Raw genomic sequence first — 23,720 nt, forward strand, 5'->3', positions numbered from 1 at the left:
TGTTGGCAATCTTTCAACTGAAGTTTTCATTTCTATTGGCATTTATTTGCTTGTCTCCATCCTCCTCCCCCTGGGCAACCAGTCTTACATGCTCAAGCGCATCTTTTTTTGTTTGTATGTTTTCCTAATCCTGCATTCTTTTTTGTAACCAACTATTTTTAATTTACACAGAAGGCATTGCGATGTTTGTTCGTGGGTTTCATGTGTATTCTGACTCCTCTCCACGTCTGATGTCCAGCTCCCTTTCTCTCTCTAGATGAGATGATGATCAAAGTCAACATAAAAATCAGTGTCCCTGGTTCTATCACATGGCTGTGCCAAAATAAACCATTCACAAGCTGGAACTATCATACATTTAAAATGCACTCATCGCACCTAACCTCTGCAACATTGTAGTTTAGCTTCACAGCCCCCTGCAGAATATACCTATCTTCCCTCAAGACTCAGGGACTGGCCGGCTGGGAGCTGGAGGAGCTGTGATACCACTGCCCAGCAGCTCAAGAGTGTATCATGTTGCGTACGGCTCACCTCACAAAAATCCAAATTCAAAGTTCAAAGTTTAAGTTCTGTGTATGCATATTGCCTCCTTACTGAGAGTAAAGACATCTTTAAATCAAGGATTACCTCTGTATTATTGTGTTCCTTTTCTCAAGCTACCGTAACAAACTACCATAAACTTTGTAACATTTAAGTGCAAGGACTGGAGTTTGATGCCCTGCACTCCCCAAAAAACAACAACAACAACAACAAATAAAACCAAAAAACCAACCATCACAGAGGCTGCTATCTGAGCCATATCGACAGTTTAGCAGGCTCCCACTCCCTCTTCAGGCTCTGGGGGATCTATTACTTTCCAGAGCATCTGATGTCTGAAGGATTTTTGTTGCCTCTCTCTCTTCAATTTCTGCCTCTGTGCTTATTTTGTTTCCTCCTCTCTCTCTCTCTCACACTCTTCTGAGGATATTCTGATGGAATTTAGGGCACTCTCAGGATGAACTCCTCATTTTAAGATCTTCAGTTTAATCACATCTGCCTTATCAGCCTCCCATGATAATCTGTTTATGATTTCATATGCTCATTTAGACACAAACATACAGATGTTCATAGAAGATATAGGAGACATTTTGCTTTATAAGCTTTATACTATGGTCTTTGTCCAAATGCACCTCTTCAGAGGAATTCATACTTATCCTCTTATTCAAAATGCAACTCCAGTCACTTTGACCCTTCTTCACCTTTTGTGCTAGCATTTGTGTCAGTCAGGATACCCTGTTGCTAATTAAAGAAAAGACTTTGACTAAAATCAGCAGAAAATGAACTTCTCATGGATTAGGAAGCACAGTGAATCCTCAGGGGCATTGTGCACACCACTTAGAGAAGAAGTCCTGAGATCAGTGCTCAAGTGGCCCAGGACACCTGCTCTGTGAGGCTGGACACCATTGCACTATGTGTGGCCAATGCCACAAGAGCCAGGCGTGGAATCCTGTACCCAGGCCTCACACCCGCTGTATTAGGGCACTGTCACCCTCAACAGAGGGGATTTTAGGTGAAAGTCTTCTTCCAGTCACCTGCTTGTAGGACACACCAAGGCCTGGTGTGTTTGAAATCAGGTTGGAAAACGTTCCAAATTTATTCTCTTTCAGGAGCCTTTGAATATTCTCAACAGGGAAAACTTTAATAGTGAAAATTTAAGAAATGTCACAATATAAGATAACTTCTGCCCCTCACTCTGCTTAGTTCAGAATTAACAGGTAAGGGAGGCACTTAGTCTCCCCCAAAAGTTTAGTAAGTGAAAAGAACCATTGTTAGCTTTGTTGACCAAACATGCTCCCTTCCCCCTGGCTAGAATAGGTAACTGAATAAATCTTAAAGGTAACTTCCCTGACAAAGAACTGCATCAGGGTTGAAATTCAACTGTCAAGCTACCATGTTTTGGGTATCAGCAAAGTGAGCTGTGAAAATGCAGTGTAACCAACTGAATAAGATCAAGGCTGTAAAACCTATAAAAAGGAGTTGTAACCCAATGTGGGAGGCGATCAGGGCACCGCCATTAGGTGTCATCCAACCCCATCGATGGAGTAAACCTTATTTTTTACTTCCATTCTGCTGCCTCTCTGTGTGTCACTTGCCAATCCCTTCCGTAACATTCTCAGTCCTATTATTCTCCGTACAAATGTCAGAATCATATCTCTGTTTTTCCAAAAAGCTTGGTAGGATTCCTACAGAGACTTTTTCAGAGTATAGATAGATTTGATGAGATTTATGTCTAACAGCTGCGGAATGTTTTAATCCATGTACCTGCTGTGTCTATCTGTGTACACCACCTTTCGTTTCAGGAATCCTTTGCAGTTTTGATTGTGCAAAAATCACATCCTCCATCTTAAACTATTCCTCAGTATCTTAGTGTTAGAAACAATTATATTTTTCAACATTGTAGCGCCTATCATTTGCTGATTGTACATAAAAATAAATGAATTTCTATATTATTCCTCTATCCTGCAACCTTGGTAAACCCCTTAGTCCTAGTAGTAGTTCCATACATTCTACCTAATCAGTGACGTCATCCGTGGATAGTGTTACTTCCTTGTTTCTTCAGTGTGTGCTTCTTTCCCTTACTTCATTGCCCTTCCGAGGCTGAGCAGTGAAAGGCTGAATTAATGTGATGAGAATGGTCATCCTCACCTTGTTCCCAATCTCATAGGGAAAATATTCTTTCAACAAAAAGTATGAGGTTAGCTGTTGGCTTTTCATGGGTGCCTTTTTCAGATTAAGAAAGCTCACTTCGATTCCTTTGTGTCTGAGTGTGTTTTGAGACAACATCTCTCTCTATATATAGTTCAGGATGGTTTTGGATTCTCTATGTAGCCCAGGCTGGCCTCCAGCTCATAGTGATCCTCCTGCCTCAGCCTCCCGAGTGCTGGGATTATAGGCATCTACCACCATGCCCAGCTCTCACTTCTATTTCTAATATATTGAAGAACTTTAACATGAATTGGTAATAATTTTTATCAAACGATATTTGTACATTTATTGTAAATTTTTTATTTTATTAAAATAATATCAATCAGTTTCCTAATGTTAATATAACTTGGGATAAACTCAACTCAGTAGGGATATAATCTTTTTTATATACTACTGCATTCAGTTTACTAGTATTTTGTTAATGTTTGGGTAATATCTTCTCAGTAGCATTGATCTATAATTTCATTTGTCAAGCTTTGGTGTCAAAGTAATCCTAGACTCAGAAAACAAGTCAGAATCGTTTCTTCCTTCTGCATTTTGTGGATGAATAAGACTGGTATTATTTGCTCCTTAAATGTCTGACAAGATTCAATGTTTGATAAATTTTTATATGGTAAACATATTGACATTGGCTTGACTTTGTGTCAGATTTGAGTATGTTGCGAAACTTTAAAGGAATTTTCCATCTCATTTAAGTGGTACATTTATTGGCATAAAATATTTTCACTATATTCTTTTGTTAATTTTTTAATGTCTGCAAATACTTCAGTGAATCATCTGTCCATTCCTTGAACTCATTATGTAGCCCAGGCCACAACTCCTAATCCTCCCGCTTCAGCCTTCTGAGTCCTGGGATATAGGCATGGGCCACATGTCCTACTGGTTTCCTTTCTTTCTTTCTTTCTTTCTTTCTTTTGGTACTAGGGCTTGAACTTGGGACTTTGTGCTTACAAGACAGGCAGCAGCACCACTGAGCTAAATCCCTGGCCCTTAGTATCATTTTTATCCCTGTAGTTTTAACCTGTATATTCATATTCAAAATGTGTTTCTTACAGACAGAATATAATTTATTTTTTAATATCCATTCTTGTGATCTCTGCTTTTTCATTTGAGCAGATGGTCTATTTATGTTTAAGGCAGGGAGTGATGTGGTTGGACTTAATTCTGCCATTTTATTATTATTTTTTAAAATCATCTCCCTTCTTTTTATTCATTTATTTGTTATTTTGGATCTTGTTTCTGTTTCACTGAAAAAAATTCGGAATTCTGCTTTAAATTACCTGTTGTCCTTTTAGCTATATTTCTTCCAATTATTAGTGGTTGCTTAGGACTTACAATCCACACTCCCAATTTTCTGGTCCACTTAGTGTGAGTACTATAGCACTTCATATAAAATCTTGCAATTTTCCAGATTACCTTCATTACCTTGTAACTTTACAGATCAAATTCATCATCATATTTTCAATAGCTGCTTTTAAGTTCTTATCTGCAGATTCTAATGTTTGATCACCACAGATTAGTTTCTGTGTGCTGCCTTTTCTAGAGTAGGAATCATTTTCTCTTATTTCTATCTAATGTAATGATTGTGGACCAGATGAAGGACATCGTCGATGATGTATTCATTAACATTCTGTTATATTCTTTCAAAAAAATCTTGATTTTAGGGGAAAAAGCGGAAAATTAACCTGCACCTGCTCTAACTCAAACCTTTTACCTATTTCCCTATTGATGGAAGAGAAAGTCACTGAAATCTCTCAATTTTGTTTGGCTTCCACCCTGTGCTTATGCAGTTCAGGAGTCAGCCAGAGATTTAGGCAAAGTGAATACCTAGAATTTTGTACTCCCCTTCTCTGGATCTCTCCTTTTTGAGATTTTTCCCTCACCCTGTTTCTAGATCCTGTGATTGCTCTAAACTCTGCTGTCCAGGGAACTCTACCAGCTGCTCTCTGTGGTGCTAACTGGGAGATGTCATCACATTAAAAACCGTGAAAAAGAGAAATCCACTGTGTATCCCTTCTTCCCAGTGTTGGTCCCCACCTGTAGCCCCAGTTCTACCTGCTTTGAGTTTCTCTTGAGTGTCTTTGGGTAGTTCTTTGTAACATTTGCAGTCACGTTTGTTACCTACAAGACAGCTAGGTTGCAGAACCTTCTAGCACTCAGTAGTTGCAATTAACCTAATTGCCTGTCATGGATCGGTGAGAGATCTTCAGAAGATCATCAGTATCCTCTGCTTGAGACGTTTGATGAGTGCCTGTAACCAAGTTCCTGCAGCGATCCCATGGCTGCCATTCCTAGGCCTGACTTCTCAGCAACACCTCTGAGCCATGCCCCACCTTTCTAACATACTCATTTCTAGTGCCCACTATGACTGTATTTCCTATGTCTTGTAAACATATTCTAATAAAAAAGAATAAGTAGCAAAAAGTAAATTTATTCCTTTTGTTTCTGGTCATAGCTCATTTTGTTGCTGGAAAAGAACTATAATCAATATAATTTTATGCACATTTTGTACAATGAGCGTGCTTATTTGTCCTAAGGTTGGAGAAGGAAATATTGCCATTTACAAATAAAGACATCAGCTGTAGCTGTAGACATAGGAGCCACGTTGGCAGCTACAACTCAGTGTCAGGTGGCAAAAGTCAAGGCAAATCAGAAAATAAACATGGCAGACAGCACAGACGTTCAGTATTTACTAATGACTAAATTACTTCAAAATAATGATATCGATTATCCAAACCAAAAGATGCTTCAGGGCATTTCCTTCAATTCCTTACTGAGTTCTGCTGATGACTTCCCAGATGCTCAGGACTGAAAGTGGTTTTGACTAAAGCAACGGTTAGAAGATAATAGGAAAATCTGTATCACCGGCTTACCCTTTACATTCATTTTTGGTGTTAGAAAACGTAGCCGTAGTTCTAAGGTTGGTGGTGGAATTGGCTTCCTTTCAATGACTCTCTAAAAAATGCTATTCTCCCCTTGTTACTTTGCTACCTGTGCACACCATGTTGTTTTTCCCCTGCAACGCCTGTGTGGCATCTCTGCCTTGGAGCCAGCCAATTATGGACTGAAACCTCTACGAATTGGAACATGAGGAATGCGCTAGGACTGAAGGAATCACCTGCAGTTGGAACCAGCAAGGAAAACACAACACTGCTCCCAGAGTGGCCTTCCGCAATCAGCCGCTGAGTCCAACCACCTCCATTTCCATGAGATGGAAAGTGACAGCATTTTCAGCCAGTACTCAGTTCTCCCAAACTGGGGTATGATATTGTTAATGACCCCTCAGAAATCTGAATATTGGAACCTCAAGAAAGCCAATTAATAGCAACAGCTATGACATTTTGGCTATAATAATAAAATCATCATCAAATTATAGCAGTCAATACAAACTGAACGTTGTAAAACCTAAGGACCAATAAAGTATAGTGGTACCTCAGTTCATGAACTTAATTCGTTCCATGGTTTTGCTTACAAACTGAGTTGGACAAGAACCATGACCAATTCATTGGTTAGGTTCAATGTTGCCCTTATGAGGAAATTTTGATTTGGTTCTTGTCCAATTTGGTTTGCAACCAGAATTGTGGAAAGAAGTTTGTGAAGCAAGCTACCACTATACCAGACTTGTCTATAGGAAAGAGTTGTATAATTACAGTATGAACATGAAATGAACCAAATATTGTCCTACTATTGACCTACAGTAAATGGAACAACTTTATTCTTCTAACAATAGCACAGTACTCAAGAGGAATAATGTAAAGTTAACTGTTTATCTAGAGGTTCATAAAGCGTGTTTCTTATTCCAATAAAGATAAGAGAGAATGGGGAACATAAAAAGCAAGATTCAAAAAAAATTAATTGATGGGGTATGAAAAGGAAGGGAGAAAATAAGACAGAGGGTCAGTCCTATGAAGGAGTAAAGGAAATAACAGTGACAAAAATTATTCATTGGAAAAAAAAAACAAAAAAAGAAAAAAGATAAACAGCAAAAACAAGAGAAAAGCAAAAGAAGAATAAAGAGAAGTCAGAAGACCAAAAAATAAGAGGCAAAAAATAAAATGAAGACCAAAAAAGTGAGAAAACCCCCATACCCTTAAAAAAATCTGAAGAAAAGATAAAAACAATACAAAATAGGGGGAGAAAAAAGAGATTGAGGCAAGAAAATGTAACTGTGTTACTAAGTGAGTAGTATCTGTCTATGATCTACAGTCTTTTTTGGGGGGGTACCAGGGATAGAACTCAGGACCTTGTACTTGCGAGGCAGGTGGTGGCACCACTGAGCTAAATCCTGGCCCATGGCTAATTCTCACTAGGTACTTCAGTTAGGTCTTATATTCAGGGAGACATACTGTACCACTGTACTGAATACTACGTGCACCTCGAAGCTTCACCCTGCTATGGATCCACCCCCTCCACAGGTGCACTTTGAAATAAGCGTTCTTCTCTCTCAAAGAAAATTGTGGAAATTTCTAGAAAGTCTCAATGCTCCCAAATTAAATAAACATTATGATATAATCAATCCAGGAAAGAAAAACATCCTAAACAGTCATAATGTAACAGCCTAACTGAACTAGAGCCACTCCATGTTGACCAGCAAAATGACCCAGAGACTGTTGTCCCCCCACACCCATTATAGGATAACTAATGATTAATTGTGAATTATTAGGTAACTGCTTAGGAGTAGCTGGAAAACTAGATGGAAATTGTAATGAACATAGAGACCCAAAATCAATCACGCCACTCCTTACTTGCCCATAATTGAATGTTCTGAACACCGCAATTTAAGTTGTAAATAGAACAATGGATAATCGATCTGCTGATCATTAGTACTTATCAGTCGAGTATGTGATTGATGATCACCAGCTCAGATCAACTGATTACTTGCCTTTGTCTCCTTCCTGTAAGTTTGGAGTGTAACCCCCCCGCCCTATAGTCCTGTATAAAATGGCCTCTGATTCTGAGCTAGCTGCCTCTCTGAGCTACTTGGCTTCAGGAGCGCCGTCTGGCCAGACTAGTAAAGATCTATTTGCCAACCAGCCTGGTGTGTTCCTTCCTGGGTGACTCTCGCTGTTCGACAAGCTCCTGGAGCCTTGCTGAGCTTTTGGGCTCAGCATCATGGAGGCCTCTTGGCTGTTCACGCCCCAGGAGTAAAAGTGAGACTTTAAGTCTTACAATAGCTCTCTAAGTGAAAATCCCCAGCCTTGTATCTTCAGGAAAAATGCCTTTTATGTGGAAAAAGACCCCTGACCACTGTACTCCTTACATGCAAACTGTCAGTGCACACGCGTTGCTTTAAAAGCTAAATTAGCAAAAGTGTTTTTCTAGTTTTGCTATTTCTAAATAGCACACTGAGTTAGACAAGATGGTGTGTGACTGTAACCCTATCACTCTGGGTGGCTGAGGTAAGAAGACCACATGGGGGAGTCCAACCTGACATATCTGGTGAGTCAGAGAGACCCTCAGAGCATGTCTGACAAAAGTGTCTGAGGTTATAGTTCACTCAGGAGATGCGGGGTACAAGTCCCGGTAATGCAAAAGTGAAAAACTAACAGGTAGGTGATATATAGACAAAAAGATTCATAGATGCTTAGATAAAAGTAGTAAAATAAGTAGCCACTGCTTTATGTAGTATGAAGAATAAGATGGGCCATAGGGTTTTCTATTGCATGGGACTGCGGTTGTGGAACCCCCAAGACGTGACGTCACTTCCTGGGCGACATCACCAAACAGAACCTGGAACCCTTGCTAATGGGCATCACAATCTACTCCAGCTGTCTCCTGAGGCCACTTGGCCAGAGACGGTCAACAGCGAACATGCTGAGCTGCTTCTCCACTTCGCAAAGCCGCATCCTCAGGACCCCAGGCAGAGAAAGTGTCTGTGAAAGATTGAGAACACGGCTGACTCCATCCAGACGCCACAGGCCGCACTGCAGCAGCCACACGACTGTCACAGATACCCCAGGGAAGGTCTCCCCGGGAGTGACCACCAGTGACCTACCAAAGTCAAGGTGCCCCTGTGAAGTCTCCCTAGGCCCAAATGCCAAGGGCACAGAAACTGGGAAGAGCATGGGGAAAGTATCACCAGGCCCAGAAACACCCAGTCGCAATGGGCAGGTCTCCCCAGAGCCAAGCACAGAAAACCTAGAGTCAAAGTCCAGGGAGGGAGACCGAAGTCACAGCCACCTGCCCCCAAGAGACACTGAGAAGCCTGGTGTACATCCACCTGGGCCTGGCCGCCGCTATTGGAAATAACTTCACAGGGAGCCTTGCAGAATCCCGGCTGGTATGGTCCATGCAGGCAGTCGGGCCTCACTCACTCACCATGCCCTTCCTGCCCGTTTTCCTGGGCAGCCAACTGGTCTACGGTCCCCTCTTCCTGGGCACCTCCACCGCCCACACCTCTACCCGATCGGTCCTGAGTTTGAGAAGAGACATCGTGACAGCGTCTTTTGAGAATTCCAGCTCCTTTGAGGGCCTGTGTGATAAAGATTGAGATGTGTGGTGTTTGGACAATAAACAGCTTTTCACCACAGATTGGGTAGAGGAGGAAGGAGACTCCTATACTGTGTCACCTCCGTTGGAGTTAGAAGAGGCCATTAAGCTTTCTGAACTAAAGAAAGATTCTGAGCTTAATCCATACATTGCCTTATATAGCAGAACATCCTAAAGTACCTTTGTCCAGAAGAGAAATCCATCCGGCACAGAGCTGCAGACCGCTGGAGAAAGCTGTATAGTGCAAATGGCAATGCTCTTCAAGCCAAATGCGTCAGCGGGCAAACTCACTGTGCCATCTGCACAGACCGGGTAGGGGGCCTTGGCCGCCAGGTGTATAAGTGCACCAGCTGTAAGCTCTCAGTTCACAAGAAGTGCCACAAACTTGTCACAGTTCAATGTGGGCAGCATTCTTTACCATCGGAGACCACGATGCCAGTGGATCCATCATCCCTGGCTTCAGACCCTGCACAGACAGTGACCCCACATGATCTTTCAACTCATGAGGCTTTAGAACCAGTCGACGAAGAGTGAGGAAGGGAACAATGGGGAACGTGGCAAAGCTTCACCTGGTTTAGGTCTTCAGGACTTTGCTTTGCTTCACGGGATAGGCAGAGGGAGCTATGGGAAAGTACTGTTGGTTCAAGTGAAAAGATCAGATCGTATGTATGCGATGAAAGCAGTGAAAAGAGTTTGCCAACACTGACTGGATACGGACAGAGAAGCACACTTTACAGCAGGCATCTAACTGTCCTTTTCTTGTTGGACTGCACTCTTCCTTCCAGACAGAAAGAAGACTGTTCTTTGTCCTAGACTATGTAAATGGTGGAGATCTACTGTTTCATTTGCAGAAACAGAATACTTCCTGAAGAACGTGCTAGGTTTTACTCTGCAGAAATCAGTTTAGCATTCAACTATCTTCACCAGCGAGGGATACTTTACAGAAATTTGAAATCGGACAATTTATTACTGGACTCAGAAGAGCACATTAAACTCACTGACTATTGCATTTGTAAGGAAGGCTTACAGCTAGGAGATACCACCAGCACTTTCTGTGGCACTCCTAGTTACCTGGCTCCAGAAATTATAAGAGGGGAAGATTATGGCTTCGGTGTGGACTGGGGGACTCTTGGAGTCCTGATGTTTGAGATGATAGTTGGAGAGTCTCCATTCCATCTTGTTGAGAGCTCTGATAACCCTTATGAAAATTCCATCGATTATCTCTTACAAGTCATTTTGGAGAGAGACATTTTCATACCTCATTGTCTGTCTCTGAAAGCTGCAAGGGTCCTGTACAGTTTTCTGAACAGGGACCCAAAGGAACAATTGGGTTGTCAACCTCGAAGGGGATTTGCTGATGTTCAGATGCATCCATTCTTTCGAAATGTTAACTGGGAGATGATGGAGCAAAAGGAGGTGGTGCCTCCCTTTAGACCAGATATTTCTGGGGGATTTGGTTTGGACAACTTTGATGCTCAATTTACTAATGAACCTGTCTGGCTCACCCCAGTTGATAATGACATTGCCAGGAAGATTGATGGGTATTAATTTGCAGGCTCTGAGTGTACCAATGGTCTTTGCCTGTTTGAAGAAGAATGGGTCTGATCCTCACTTTTTAACGGTGTGTTCTGCTTATGCTATTTAACGCTTGGAAAAACTTGTTACCTGCTTGGTTGGATTCAACTCACCATTTCACAGCTGTCTAAAAGCTAATTTTAACTTGTTTTGGTAGTTATATTTAGATGTAATACTTGATTCTTATAGTCTATAGTAGAGAATACAGAATGTTTTGTTGATAGAGTTGCTTTTTATGAACTGATTTAGATAAGAATGAGGCAATTGCTTGTTAACCACACTTGTATGCACGTCCCATTTGTTGAGTGAGACATAGTGCCTGATCTCTTTTTCTTTTTTATTTATGATACAAGAAAACAAATTTGTCTTTTAAGTAGAATGTCTTACCTCTCCTAGTGTCTCTCCAAACCACATTATCTGTACTTTTGGGGCTCAGTTTATGTAGTCTTCAAGGAAATTTAATAAATAACAATTTTGAATAAAAATGCATATTTTATATATCTGTCTTTTCAGATAAGTTTTTACACATATGGTTCTGTCCTCCTTAGTTAATTTTTTTTTCTATTTAGTAGGATGACATGTGAAATACACAGTTACATTCATTTCAGGGGCAGAGCTCTTCAGACTGTTTTTATTAAAATTAGTGTTTAGCAATTTATTATTTAAGAAGTTGCCAGATATAGCATCCCTTTCTCTGTTTTAGTACCATTTTTATGCCAAGGATGTGAAAGGTAACCATCATCCTCTGAATGTAAATAAGTTATAATGGTACAATCTTAGTTTAATTTCACTTTAGTAACCCATCTAGTTTTAAATTTAGAATGATTTAAAATCTGTAAACATTTAATAAATTATCTTTTAATCTTTTTCAGATGCCCCATTTTAAGAGAAATATAACTTCTCCAAAGCTTATAGTCATATATTGTCTTTTCTTCCAATAATTTAGTTTGAAACTAATGAAAACATCAAAGGAAAATATTTACAAACATTCACATATTCATTTCAAAGGCATATATGTTTCTCTTATTGCCTGGAACTTGTTTTAAAACAAAAAGCACTCACCACAACATAAACTCATAGAGAATTCCAACATGTCAGAAATATGTTTGTGGTCTTATGAAGTGTTGCTCTTTTTCCTAGGTCATTTCAGAATGTAGAAGAATGACGAGGTGTTTGTTTAACATGTTTACTACTGAGCCCACATTAGAATCCCTTTGGGCCTTTGACCTTGTTTTGAGAAACCCTTTCTTCAAGGTATTCTTTTGTCCTCCAATTAAATAGTAGAAAGTGTGTTCGTGGTGTAGTATTTTAAGGTGGTAGAAGCAGAAATTTACAACTTTAAGAACATTTTTGAGCATACTTTAAATAAATGACTTCATTAGATATCTTCCTTGTTCCCTTCAGTAAAAATCTTATCAGTTTTCTGCCGATGGTATACAAATGATGAGCATTTTCTTTGATGAGGCTTTAACCATTATTCGGGGGGGGGTCTTTGTAAATTTTATAAGTCATAAGATTGTGTATTATTTTACACAGAATTGCATTACAAATATGTTTTTAACTGTTCTTTGTTTCTGTAGTATTTAAGTGTTATGCCAGTTCTTTTCATGTTATATAGAAATTATCTCAGAATACTCACCAGGGGAATAAAGCAGTCGAAGTCAGAAAGGTTGGCATTCTGGTATTCTAAAAAAAAAAAGTTCATTTTCCATAACCCTGTGGTCAGATCATGTTATGCATATGTAGCTTGGGTTAAATTTCAAGTTCTGTTTTCAGTGCCAGTATATTTACTTTATACATTTGTTTTGTTTTGATTTTTGTCATGTACAACACTGCTGGTGGTAACAATTAATCTGTGTGGTGTATATTCTTTTTCATGTTAACAGCCTTTAAAACATTGAATATAAATTTTTTAAAATGCTATTATTAAACACATTTCAGAGCCTCAGACCATATTTTCAGAGCTGTCACACAGATACCAACAGAGCCACCCTACAGGAAGCAGCTGGAGAGCTGGAGTCCCATATACTCGGGCCCTCCTCTTATCCCAGTGGAATAAATTTTGACGTTACACTTTGCTCTGTTCACCACTGTTTCCATTTCAGTTATAAATTATCAAGTTGCTGGTTAATGATGAGTTTAGTTATAACGTTAATTTTTCTCTAGTCAGCTTCTGGAGCAGGTTCAGTTTCCATGAACTCTGATTCAACCCCGCTGTACCCGGGCAGTTAGGCAACAGGAAGGAGAGGAAGTGTCCTCAGCACGTGTGATGCGAAAGTTGGCAGCACTGAGAAAAAAAGAAAGAAAGAAAGGGAGGAGGTGGTTAAGGAAGGGCTCCTGTGCCTGGCGCTCTCGTGGTGACTGTCACAAAAGCCCATCCGAACTGTCAGTCCCAAGAGGCCCCTGCAGCCTCGTACAAAGAGCACTTGAACCAAGGACAGCTGGCCGGCAACTGTCTATCCCACCTCAGCTGACGTGTTCATGTGATGGATGACTCACTGTGGCCAAGTATCTGTTTCACAATGTCTGACACAGTCCCCTTTTTTTTTTTGTATTCGTACCTGGGTCTGAACTTGGAACCTTCCACTTGCCAGGCAGGTGGCGGTGGCGGCACCACTGAGCTACATCCCCAGCTCTTTTCAGTTTTGTTTTTAGCTTTTCTTTAACTCTTGAACTGCCCTAGCCTCCTTGGACATTCCTATTGAAATGCTCTGTGATTCTCGTTGTAGTGCTATTCCCACATAAATACAGCCATTCCTTGGAAAACCTGTTTTGCTTTTTGATTTACATCGACATTAAGAAGACTTCTGAAACTTCGATGAAAATTACTCAGAACACATAGGATGCATGCACTACTGGCTCTGCAGTAGTTTCATATATGGCTATGCACTTGTCTGGTTCCACTCTCCTGTGTTACCTTTTTCATTAATAAACTGGGTTTTGAAATTGAAACTGAAAAATAATAACTTTACAAGCTGCAGGATTACTGACAGCCTTTTTTGATCTATTTCCCCACTTTTGCTCACCCATCAACTTTCTTATTTTTAAATTATTTTCCTTCTTACCAAATTTCTCTCTCCTTTGATTCTTTCTGATACAATGAGATTCTACACAAGCCTTTCTTATTCTATGATTAATTTTTCTTTAATGTGTTTAAAACTACAGTACAGTACATGCGATAGCAAATGAGGGTTAGATTTCTCCTGAGCTACTAAAGGATAATACTTTTCTGCTACTGCATAAGACTCTTCCAACCATAGTGTTGTGTTTAGTCTCTACCTCTGATGCAGGGACATTTTAAGTCTTCAAACGAACAAACAAAGCTCACTTGGGAAACCAAAAGCCTCCAATATGTAACTCAGCAGATGCTAATTTATGATAGTATTCACCAAGGTTTTCTTTTAGGAATGGAATGTACCATATGCATCTTTAATCTTATTTAATTAAACGAATTCATTCAATACACACTTGCACTGAATCCAGTCTGCAAAGCAGTATACTAAGAGCTGGGCAATTTAGGACAGGAGAACTATTTAAGTACCTTTCCACATGAATTTCTTTATATGGCACATTTCTGTTTCACAGGCACAGTGGTAAACACTTAACAAAACAACTACCTCATTTAATCTTCACAGCAGCATTCTAGCAGTATCACACTACCTCGCGGAAATATACTTTGCTAGAAGCTGCAAAGTGAGCTGGAATTTTTAACTCAGCTTAGCTGTACCTGACCAAAGATATAAAATCTTTAACATACCTGCTCCCGTTGACCCTCCCCGGCCCTGAGCTTCTGAGTAAGGTTTTCTGGGGTTAAAACTCAAAGAGCCTTTCTATCATTTAATCTATTCTACAGCTCTTTTCTTCTTTCTTCTCGGTTTTTGTTTTTGTTTTTTTTTTTTGAGACAGGATCTTGCTGTGTAACGTAGGCTGGCCTTGGATTTGCAGCAATCCTGCTTTAGACTCTAGAATGCTGCGATCACAGATGTGCACCACCGTGTCTGGCTCTTTTTGGCATTATACATTGAAATATGCTCCTTCAAAATTCCTACTTTGAGGCTGGTCTTAATATGAATGCCTGTAACCCCAGCACTTGGGAGGCTGAGGCAGGAGGATCGCTGTAAATTTGAGGCCAGCCTGAACTACAATAGGGAGACCCTGTCTCCAAAAGCAAAAACCAAAACAAAACAACAATTCATACGTTGAAGTCCTAACTCCTAGCTCCCCAGAACAAGGCTTCATTGGGGATAGGTGTAATTAGTTAAGAAGTGGTCTACTGGAGCAGGGCGGGCCTCTAACCTAACAAGCATTGATCTTAGAAAAAGTACAAATGTGGACACAGATGTGTAGACACAACAGCACCATTGGAACTTTGGCGTGTATTAAAGAAAGTCACAGAACGCCAAGATTGCCAACCATCTCCAAAAGCTAAGAAAGAGGGGAACAGCAGATTCTCACAGCCTCAGCAGGAGTTAACCTTGCTAACAATGTAACTGCAGATTTCCACCCTTCAAACTATGAGATGACAACCTTCTCCTTTGTGTGGCACCCCTAGACATCCACAATTAGATGATCCAGAAATCCAAATTTGACTGCTGTCTTTTCTCCTGCCTAACTGCCATATTCCCTTCATCTACCTCATGTGCAAAACGTTAGCACAGTCACTGAGACAGAACCAGTTGCGGTATTGCCAAAAGTGAAACGTAGAGTCATCCTTGAATTTCCAGGGACCTCCCTGTCATCTTGTGGGGAATCATTCAAATGGCTGAAAGGTCATAAGCACAGCCTTGAAGTTCCCTGGGATAAAAGACCAGTTTGCACACTTACTAGTGATCTGACTCTGGCAACCCTCCAAGCACTGGCTCCTTCGTGGTAGAGAGAGCTAACCCTATTCCACGTAGGGTCTCTATGGCAACCAAAGGGGGAAACACACGGTCAGAACTGAGCACGTGACCTGGCACACAGAAAATGCTACACAGCACTGCCTATACTGTTGTTGTTCCTAACACAAACTGTACAATTCATTTTTTTTCCCCCTTTTTGCAGTGCTGGGGATCAAATAAACCAAGGGTTTTGAACATGCTGGATAAGGATCTACCATTGATCTATCCCTCCAGAAGTGTATGATTTCAGGCTCATCTGTGTACAGTATGTAAATGCTACAATCTGCTTGTAGAAGAGTGACCACTCGTATTTCTTTCCACCTTTGCCAGTATCTAAAATTTAGAGGTAAACTTTAAACAGTGAGCTAAGAGAATCTGTATTATTGAGTCCTAGTATCACAAGTGTGCCCTTTAACTTTAATTTTTGGGCTAGAACTGGTTATGTACAGGCTTCCAGGAAATTTAACTTCAGCTCTAAGTAAAGAGAGATTTGTGGCTGATTAAAAAAAGGCAGTTATTAGCTCAGAGGACCATGATATTTGAATCAACACAACAGAATAGGAGCTGCTACAAAAGATAAACCAGCTCTGAAGTGACTGGTTCTATGCTGAGAAAAACAGACCTAAAGGCACCAAGCTAAAAGCCACTGAGTCATTTTTCTTTCGTCTAAATGGCACTGTTTGGTGACAGCCTACGTTTAACTTCCCAGGTCTCACTTACATTTCCCCATTTACATTTCTCACCGTTTCAGCAAATTCCTTGCTCCTCCTTTATAGAAGATTTGGGCGGGGAGGGTTAGAAACCTATGTTTAATAAATTAACCTTTACTGAGCTTAGGTCATGAGAAAAGTGCTGAAACACTGCCTACTACATTCTTTCTCGAATATTACAAATGCTTTAAGTACTTCCAAAAAAAAAAAAAAAAAAAAAAAAAAAGCAAAGAAGGCATCCACCCCTTTGCCCCTGTTCTTTGGAATCACAGCTTTTCTTCGCCTGCTCAAATGAGTGGAAGCCGCGTTCCAAACGCTGTCCTAAGCCCAAAGTCCCCTCACCTTTCTGTCCGCATCACCCCCAAGCGCTCACCACCGCCGCTCAGTTCCACCCTCAAAGCCCTGAGGTGTCCTAATCTTAGGTTTGAATCTTAATCTCGCTTCAGAAAAGCAGTGACAGGGTCATCACTTAGTAAGGTTTTTATTAGTACAGTTTGCAGTGCATATTGTTTACTATTCCTCGTAAGCAGTTGGTGCGTGTACAAAACACAGCTTAGTTCTTTTTTGACCCCCTTCCCATCTCCCACGCTTACATATATAATGGTTTTTCTTACAGGAGACACTCAAAGTATAGATAAATTAAAGAGCAAAACAAAAGATAATAAGAAACACGTAGATAGATCTTTTGTAAAAGGGAAGGGGGCCAAACTATTTTTTCGAGCAAGGCTCGATAAACACTTGGGTGAGTTACAGACGGGAGAGACGCAATCTCAACACTTTAAAAATGAAACTCGATGCACTTGAAAAGCCAAAAAACGAATGCTATCGATTTACCAAAACTCCTGCTGCACGTCCGGGGCACTCGCGAATCTGACATCGACGCCTGTGTGCCCCAGGGTGGCCCCTATAACTGCTGACTGGCTTGGTGACTTGTCAGGAGAGGAAGTTAAAAGGAAATAAAAAGGATAGCGGGGATTATATTAAGCTGTTTGGGGCATCAGCTGTGGAAAGGGGGCAGGAGAATGACCAATCACTTCAAAATTAAACATCTTTCGTCCGGAAAAAAAAAAAAATCGAGATGAGGCTCTGGAATTCCACTCCTTACTTCCCCACGTCCTGGAAGGAGCAGGGTCGGATTTCGCAAACACTGCGTCGTCGTCTCCTTCCTCCAAGCACCAAATCCCGTCCGTGCCGGTCACTCTGGGCCTTTTTCGGTGCGATCCAGGCATCCTGCATCGCGCCGGAAACAGACTGAGGACCCAGACGCGACAGCCCGGGAAGGTGGGATTTGAGAAGTGCTTAATAAAAGTAGTGAAAACAGGAGCCAGGGCGCAAGCCTGTAATTCCAGCACCCCCAAGGCTGAGGCAGGAGAGTGGCCGCGAGTTCTGGCTCAGCCTGCGTTACACAGTGAGTAAAAGGCCAGCCTGAACTACATAGCGAGACCCTGTCCCCCCAAAAGCCAAAAAGAAGTGGCGAAAACGTGTTGTTTGGCTCAGGAAACCGAGATGAGGATCGCCCAGAGAATGACACGTTCACTCAAAAGGGCAAAGGGGGCCCTTCAAGAAAACTCAGTCGGTGAAGACCAAAGGAAATGACAAAGTTGTAGAGTGAGCAATTCCCAGAGAGAACGCGGTCAGCGATGTTTGACTTTTCTCGCGCTCCGTCAGACGTTTTCTGGGCCTCCACTGACCACGCCCTCAACAGAGACCTACAGCGGGAGGCTGTCTATTGTGGTGCCTGTCGCGCGCGCCAGAACCCGACTGGGCAGGGACGGGGAACTTTCCTTTACAACGGTCCCAAACCGGAAACAGAAACGGTCGAAGTCTGGCACTGCGAGAGCCACCCTATTCGTGGGACTACGTGCACATGCGCACAGGAGGGCAGCAAAACCTTTAAATAGCGTCCGGCGGACGCGTGCAGCCTCTTTCCCTGCCGCCGCCTAGTAGCGCGGAGGCGGAGGCCCGGGGTGAGTTGGCTCGAGGATGAAGTGTTTTTGGTCCCTGTTTTGATGACTTTTTCCTTAAAGGGGTGGTAAAAATTTGGGTTTTTTGTTTAATACTGTAACAATTGCCTTTTCAGTGTGTTCAAGATTCGGCTTCACCCGTAACCCGCCGCCATGGCCGAGGAAGGGTGAGTGGCCCCAGGGTCGGGGTAGGCGTGCGGGAAAGGCCTGGGCCCTGCGGAGCTGGGTCTAGGGCGTTGCTACAAGCGCACTTCTCGTACATCGCCGAAACTTGTGCCGAGGCCAAGGTGTCAGAACTTGCGAGGATTTAACTGGTGGCTTTGTGTTGTCGCTTTTCAGCATTGCTGCTGGAGGTGTAATGGACGTCAACACGGCTTTACAAGAGGTGCTGAAAACCGCCCTCATCCACGACGGCCTAGCACGTGGAATTCGCGAAGCTGCCAAAGCCTTAGACAAGTACGTGCGTGAGTCTCAGTACTACTGTGGGTTGTTGCAACCGGAACAAAACCGCAACCAAGGGAAGAAAGCGTGGAGTTCATGGTGTTAGCACAAAAGTTCTGAATGGCATCCGTTCAACAGGAAACCTAGGAAAAGGTATCAGAATTCAGATCTACGTATATAGCCCACTTAAGGCACGTGGGTTGCTGCTTTGGAAGGGGGTTGAGCAGTAGATCTTTAAAAACTACAGTGTTTGAATGATGACTTAAGATTGTCGGATACCCCTTCACTCGGTTCATGGGTGAAACATGAACAGTCTGACAAACCTGTAGGTTATGGAGTAAGTTTCACGTTGATGGGATAGATGGGGAATCTTATATAATTAACATAGTCCTAACTAGTCAAAATGTTAAAGCAATAGTGTGTTACACTAGTAGTTCTGAGAATAGTAGCTATGGAAATCATTTATGGAGTGCTTGTTAATGTATATGATTTTGGTACTGATTATTAAAAAACATGTATACATTAATGATCAGTGAGAATTTACATGAGTTTTAATGCAGTGGAGACGGTACCCTGGATATACTAAGGCAGGTCCTGGCATGACATTTTCTGTATATTTTATCTTCCTTGGCAATAGCGTGTAGTATGTTTTTATGTCTAACGTATAACTTTTTGTGGTAGTTTGCATTTAGCATACACCTTCAGATGTGTGAAGCTGACACCTTGGCCACGAATTTTTGTACTTTGCCTATACATGCATGTTTGGGGGGGAAATTAACTGAACGTCAGCATTCCAGTCTCTGAAACTGAATTGTGGTCTAACGGGTTTGTCACAGCGGAGCAGCTTCATATGCATTTATGGTGCATTGATGGGTGTGTTGCTTACAGCTTGCCAGTGTGGCCGGTGCAGAGATAACCCTTTAGCTGTACCAGGATTTAAAACTGGAGTTTTGGCTTCATTGTGGTTGCATTTTGTGTTTCAGGCGCCAAGCCCATCTTTGTGTGCTTGCATCCAACTGTGATGAACCTATGTACGTAAAGTTAGTGGAGGCCCTTTGTGCTGAGCATCAAATTAACCTAATTAAGGTGAGTTGATTTATCCACACTGTTGGAGGCGTCTTAGCTGAGTTGGGCTGGTCACGTGTCAAACATTAGGACAGGTGTGATCTGAGGCTGATGGGTGCTGCAGATGCACACATTTTCAGGGGTCTGACATTGGCTGTAAATTCAAGCTAGTTATCAAAGCATTTTGTAGCTGGAGAACTAAATGCAAACTTGGGTAATAGAACAAGAAGGTGGGGTGCTTAGTGTTTTTGGTGCTGTACATGATGACAACTGGCTCCCTCTGCTGAACTGCGTTGAGGAAAATGCCATGTCACCCTTCTGACTACAGCTACCTTTGAGGCTTAATTCTGTCAGGAATGCTACTGCCTATTAAATAACGCTTTTGTTTTTAAATTACCAAATAGGTTGATGACAACAAGAAACTAGGGGAATGGGTAGGCCTCTGTAAAATTGACCGAGAGGGAAAACCCCGGAAAGTGGTTGGTTGCAGTTGTGTGGTGGTTAAGGTAAGTCAGTATTTGTTTTTGGGATGAAGGTTTTGCTGGTTAGCTGTATATGAGTCTGGTGTTGAAATTTTGAAGACCTCTTAAGGGGAGTAATGTAGTTCTGAACAGGTGTAAAAATGTTCTAATAAGCTGTAATTTAAAAGCCAGCTATTGGATCTGCTTATCTGTATGTGTTTGTGCAGAAATTTAGAGAAAGCTGGCAATAGTAATGCCATGTTACGAGCCTTAAAGACGTATCAAAGTCATTAAGGTCCCTGGAAATGGCTATACATTTTAATGATGAAAAATGTATAAGACATTAAAATGTTAGTATAACTCGTGGTAAGAACTACTGAAACTAAGTAAGAAATGCCTGTAATTTTTTTAAAAGGACTATGGCAAAGAATCTCAGGCCAAAGATGTCATCGAAGAATACTTCAAATGCAAGAAATGAATGAATAAAAATTTTGGCTCACTTCATTGTCTGGCTTTTTATTTGGGGCAATAAAATAAATTCTGTGGGAAAAGTAACATTGCAGATGGCTATTAGCAAAAATAACTGTTTGACTTCTTGGTTTCTAGGTGAAATTCTCTTCAGTAACCTCAGTGCTGAAAAGATTAGCAGCCTACACAAAGGTGGGCCTGCTGTAAGGAAGAAGGTGGTGGGAGTGGGCATTTTGTCATCGAGTAGCCCACCCTAAAGCCTGCAGAAAGGCTGAGCTGAGGGGGTGACAATAATACAGCAGGTAGGCCAGCCAGAAAAGTACCAGTGCAAGCAAGGTCAGCTTCAGACTGCTGCTCAGAGTGTGCTGCAGTTTATGTTGACCTAATCTTTACTGAAGCCAGATGCTTCTTATTACTGGAGAGAACAGTTTTTGGAAATTATTTGGTACATGCGCAGAATTTGGACTTGTACCTGAGAGTTGTCTGGCCCCTCATGATAAGCACTTCATTTTCTTACTCTTGTTGTTTGGTCTTGAGTTTATAAAATGTATTTCTAATAAGCAATTTTAAATGTTTAAATGAATCAGGACATCAGAGAACTTGTGAAAAGGCTGTGTAAAGGGGAGAGTTTGTCAATTTTTACCAGGATTGTTGAGAAACAAGTGTATAAATTCTGGTAAATTGGAAACATCTATTAGTCTTATAACGGAACTAGATTCTTTTCCTTTGTAATTGAGTATTCTTTTCAGCATAGATTCAGGCTTAAGGAATCTGGTAATCCCCAGAAGCACTCTGGAGAGCCACAGTGAAGGAAAGGGGGAATGTCCAGTCTAGGAGGGGAAGTAAGGTCACAGTTTTCACTACTGCAGACCAAGAGCAGCTGAGACAGGTTTCCCTTCTCTCAGCTGTGGACTTTTCAGAAGCTCAGCCAGTACCCTGAAGGCAGTGTGGTGTTTGGGGAGGTATATAGGATGCTGGCCAGAGGGCTCTCCTGGGGACTCTGCTGTGGCCCTGTGCTGAGGGTGGGAACTGGGGGGTCCTTGAGGTGGTTGATAAATCATGGAGAGATCAGGTTTTTAGGGTTTTGACTGAAAAATACACTTCAGAAAGCTAGGCTCAGGCTCTGGAGGCAGTACATTATTAGTCCTTTGTAGTAGCAACAGGCTTTCACTTTGAAGGTAGCATTAGCACATCCAACTAGACACGTATGAGATGTTTCAGCTAGTTTTATAGTCTAGAGCCTAATTGAAGACTGCTAATTAAAGTTGCATTGGAGTCTGATTTTTCCTTCGAAAGACTTATAAACCAGGGAGGAGGGTGAGTCCTGAGAATTGGTTACCTATATCAAAGGGGCAGTTTGCTAAGCTCCTGCTTGGCAGGAGACACCCTTAAGGAGATGTGAGCTCCGTGACCATCTTCACATTCCTGTTCAGGTCTCCACAGTTCCTTGGCTGTAGGAGGGAAGTGTACTTACTGGAGAGACAAACGTCTTGATGGTTCCTTAGTCTCAAGTGTCTTGAAAAAACAATTGAAAGGGCCTAGTGATCCTCCAGTGGCCCTACCGATCCAAGATGGTCTGTTAACTTGTTCTTTTTTGGTAATGAGGGAATTATAAAGCATTAATCCAGAGTCTTTAGTTAAAACAGTCAAGTTTCTGTTAAAAGAATAGGAATAGCTGTAAACTCAGTGTTACTAGTACTTGATTAAGGAATGATGTCACCGAAATGGGCAGTATGAAAGGACACTTTGAAGCAGCTTTCAGAACGTGGGGATTGAACTTGGCTCCTTGTGCTCAGGAGACGTACAGTGGAACAACTGAGCTAAATCCCCAGCAGGATCGCATTTTGAGGAGGAGGAGTATGAAGACTGCCAGGAGAGGGAAGTGTGTACATCAAGGTGTTGGTTTGGGAAAATGTGGACGTTTTGTTTTCATTGGTTCTCAACATCTGTGTAGCAAAAAATTCCTAAAGCTAATTTTAAAGTACCACTAATGTAACAATTTTAAATGTTTGGGAAATTGCACTTGCTTTTAAATGGAGCTGCTAAAAATGACTCAATTCCTCTGGCCAGCAGGGGCGGTAGGAGGCAGGTCAGGAGTGGTCAGTGAAAACCAAAGAGGCTACAAAGTGCTGCAGGCTCTTACTCTGGGAAAAGATTCTTCACTTTGAGGATTTTGGGAGTCAGAATGCAGATGGAGCCGAGTTTTGGTTTAGCCCTTTGGGTTGCACTTCGTTACAAATGGTACCATCATTTGACCAGAGATTAATAAAAGCTTCAAAAATTAATACCTAGAAACTGACCTATCTTTGCTTTTCGATAATTTACACTTTAAAATTTAAGGGATGTTTTGTATGACAATTCTAATTTGATGTGATTGTAGGTTTAATGAAACTTTATAAATAAAACTCAGTAATTGCAATGCCATTAAATTCAGGACCCCTTGATGGATGTCGATTGATTTTATCTTCAAAACTTGCTAATTTTGCTCCATTGTATATAACATCTGTATGAAATGCAAACCAAATTATGGGAATCTGAGCAGTTTTTAGTGAAAGCCTGCTGTAGGCCATAGTGATGAAAGGATGGCTTTCCCGTTACTTGGTCTGTTTTCTTAGTTGTCCTTATCCTGCTTTGGAAGTAAGTAGGTGGATATTATGAGGACTTTGGTCACTCCCTGGGTTAATATTCTGAAAGATCAATATTCATACTCTAAAGCATGAACAAATAATAGAATAAGTAGTGTTTCAGTTTTGCTTTTTCTCCCTTTAGGCCTAGTTACATATTTTTTGTGGTGCTGGGCATCGAACCCAAGGGCTTGCACACAGCCACATCCCTTTTCACTTTTACTTTTTTTTATTTTTTTGTTTTTTTTTGAGACAGGGTCTCACTACTTAGTTGAGACTGACCTGGAACTCTATGTATCCC

General features: G+C 41.4%; 2 protein-coding genes, 1 long non-coding RNA gene and 3 other non-coding genes across 6 annotated transcripts; 5 read left to right on the top strand and 1 right to left on the bottom strand.

The window, feature by feature from the left end:
• The first annotated feature begins 9,061 nt into the window (after positions 1–9,061).
• Positions 9,062–10,811, top strand: LOC104863982 (protein kinase C iota type-like). The gene is given in 7 exon segments (XM_033763157.1): positions 9,062–9,158; positions 9,234–9,369; positions 9,371–9,413; positions 9,415–9,708; positions 9,746–9,933; positions 9,935–10,090; positions 10,092–10,811. Coding segments are annotated over 7 exon segments (1,602 nt in total). The 3' UTR covers positions 10,780–10,811.
• Positions 10,812–12,710: 1,899 nt separating this feature from the next.
• Positions 12,711–15,709, bottom strand: LOC117286005. The gene is made up of 2 exons (XR_004517125.1): positions 15,631–15,709; positions 12,711–13,093 (listed from the first exon to the last, which is right to left on the bottom strand). It is a non-coding gene; the product is annotated as an uncharacterized LOC117286005 (long non-coding RNA).
• Positions 15,710–18,274: 2,565 nt separating this feature from the next.
• Rps12 (ribosomal protein S12) lies at positions 18,275–20,807 on the top strand. The gene is made up of 6 exons (XM_010626651.3): positions 18,275–18,363; positions 18,477–18,527; positions 18,700–18,816; positions 19,785–19,887; positions 20,271–20,372; positions 20,743–20,807. Exons 2-6 carry the CDS (start codon positions 18,514–18,516, stop codon positions 20,803–20,805), a joined length of 399 nt encoding a protein of 132 aa, XP_010624953.1. The 5' UTR covers positions 18,275–18,363; positions 18,477–18,513; the 3' UTR covers positions 20,806–20,807.
• LOC117286056 lies at positions 19,050–19,124 on the top strand. The gene has a single exon (XR_004517194.1). It is a non-coding gene; the product is annotated as a small nucleolar RNA SNORD101 (small nucleolar RNA).
• On the top strand, positions 20,120–20,195 carry LOC117286067. Its single transcript, XR_004517205.1, has one exon. It is a non-coding gene; the product is annotated as a small nucleolar RNA SNORD100 (small nucleolar RNA).
• LOC117286064 lies at positions 20,513–20,644 on the top strand. Its single transcript, XR_004517202.1, has one exon. It is a non-coding gene; the product is annotated as a small nucleolar RNA SNORA33 (small nucleolar RNA).
• Positions 20,808–23,720: the final 2,913 nt, after the last annotated feature.

The sequence above is a fragment of the Fukomys damarensis genome, unplaced genomic scaffold (assembly GCF_012274545.1).
Source record: "Fukomys damarensis isolate Sample0158 unplaced genomic scaffold, DMR_v1.0_HiC HiC_scaffold_14, whole genome shotgun sequence".
NCBI lineage: Eukaryota > Metazoa > Chordata > Mammalia > Rodentia > Bathyergidae > Fukomys > Fukomys damarensis.

What these genes read in the sequence shown, in the direction of transcription:
- Rps12 (XM_010626651.3), top strand. An exon ending in GCTGCCAAAGCCTTAGACAA is followed by an intron (nt 18,817 to 19,784) that starts GTACGTGCGTGA and finishes TTTGTGTTTCAG; the next exon opens with GCGCCAAGCCCATCTTTGTG. An exon ending in ATCAAATTAACCTAATTAAG is followed by an intron (nt 19,888 to 20,270) that starts GTGAGTTGATTT and finishes ATTACCAAATAG; the next exon opens with GTTGATGACAACAAGAAACT.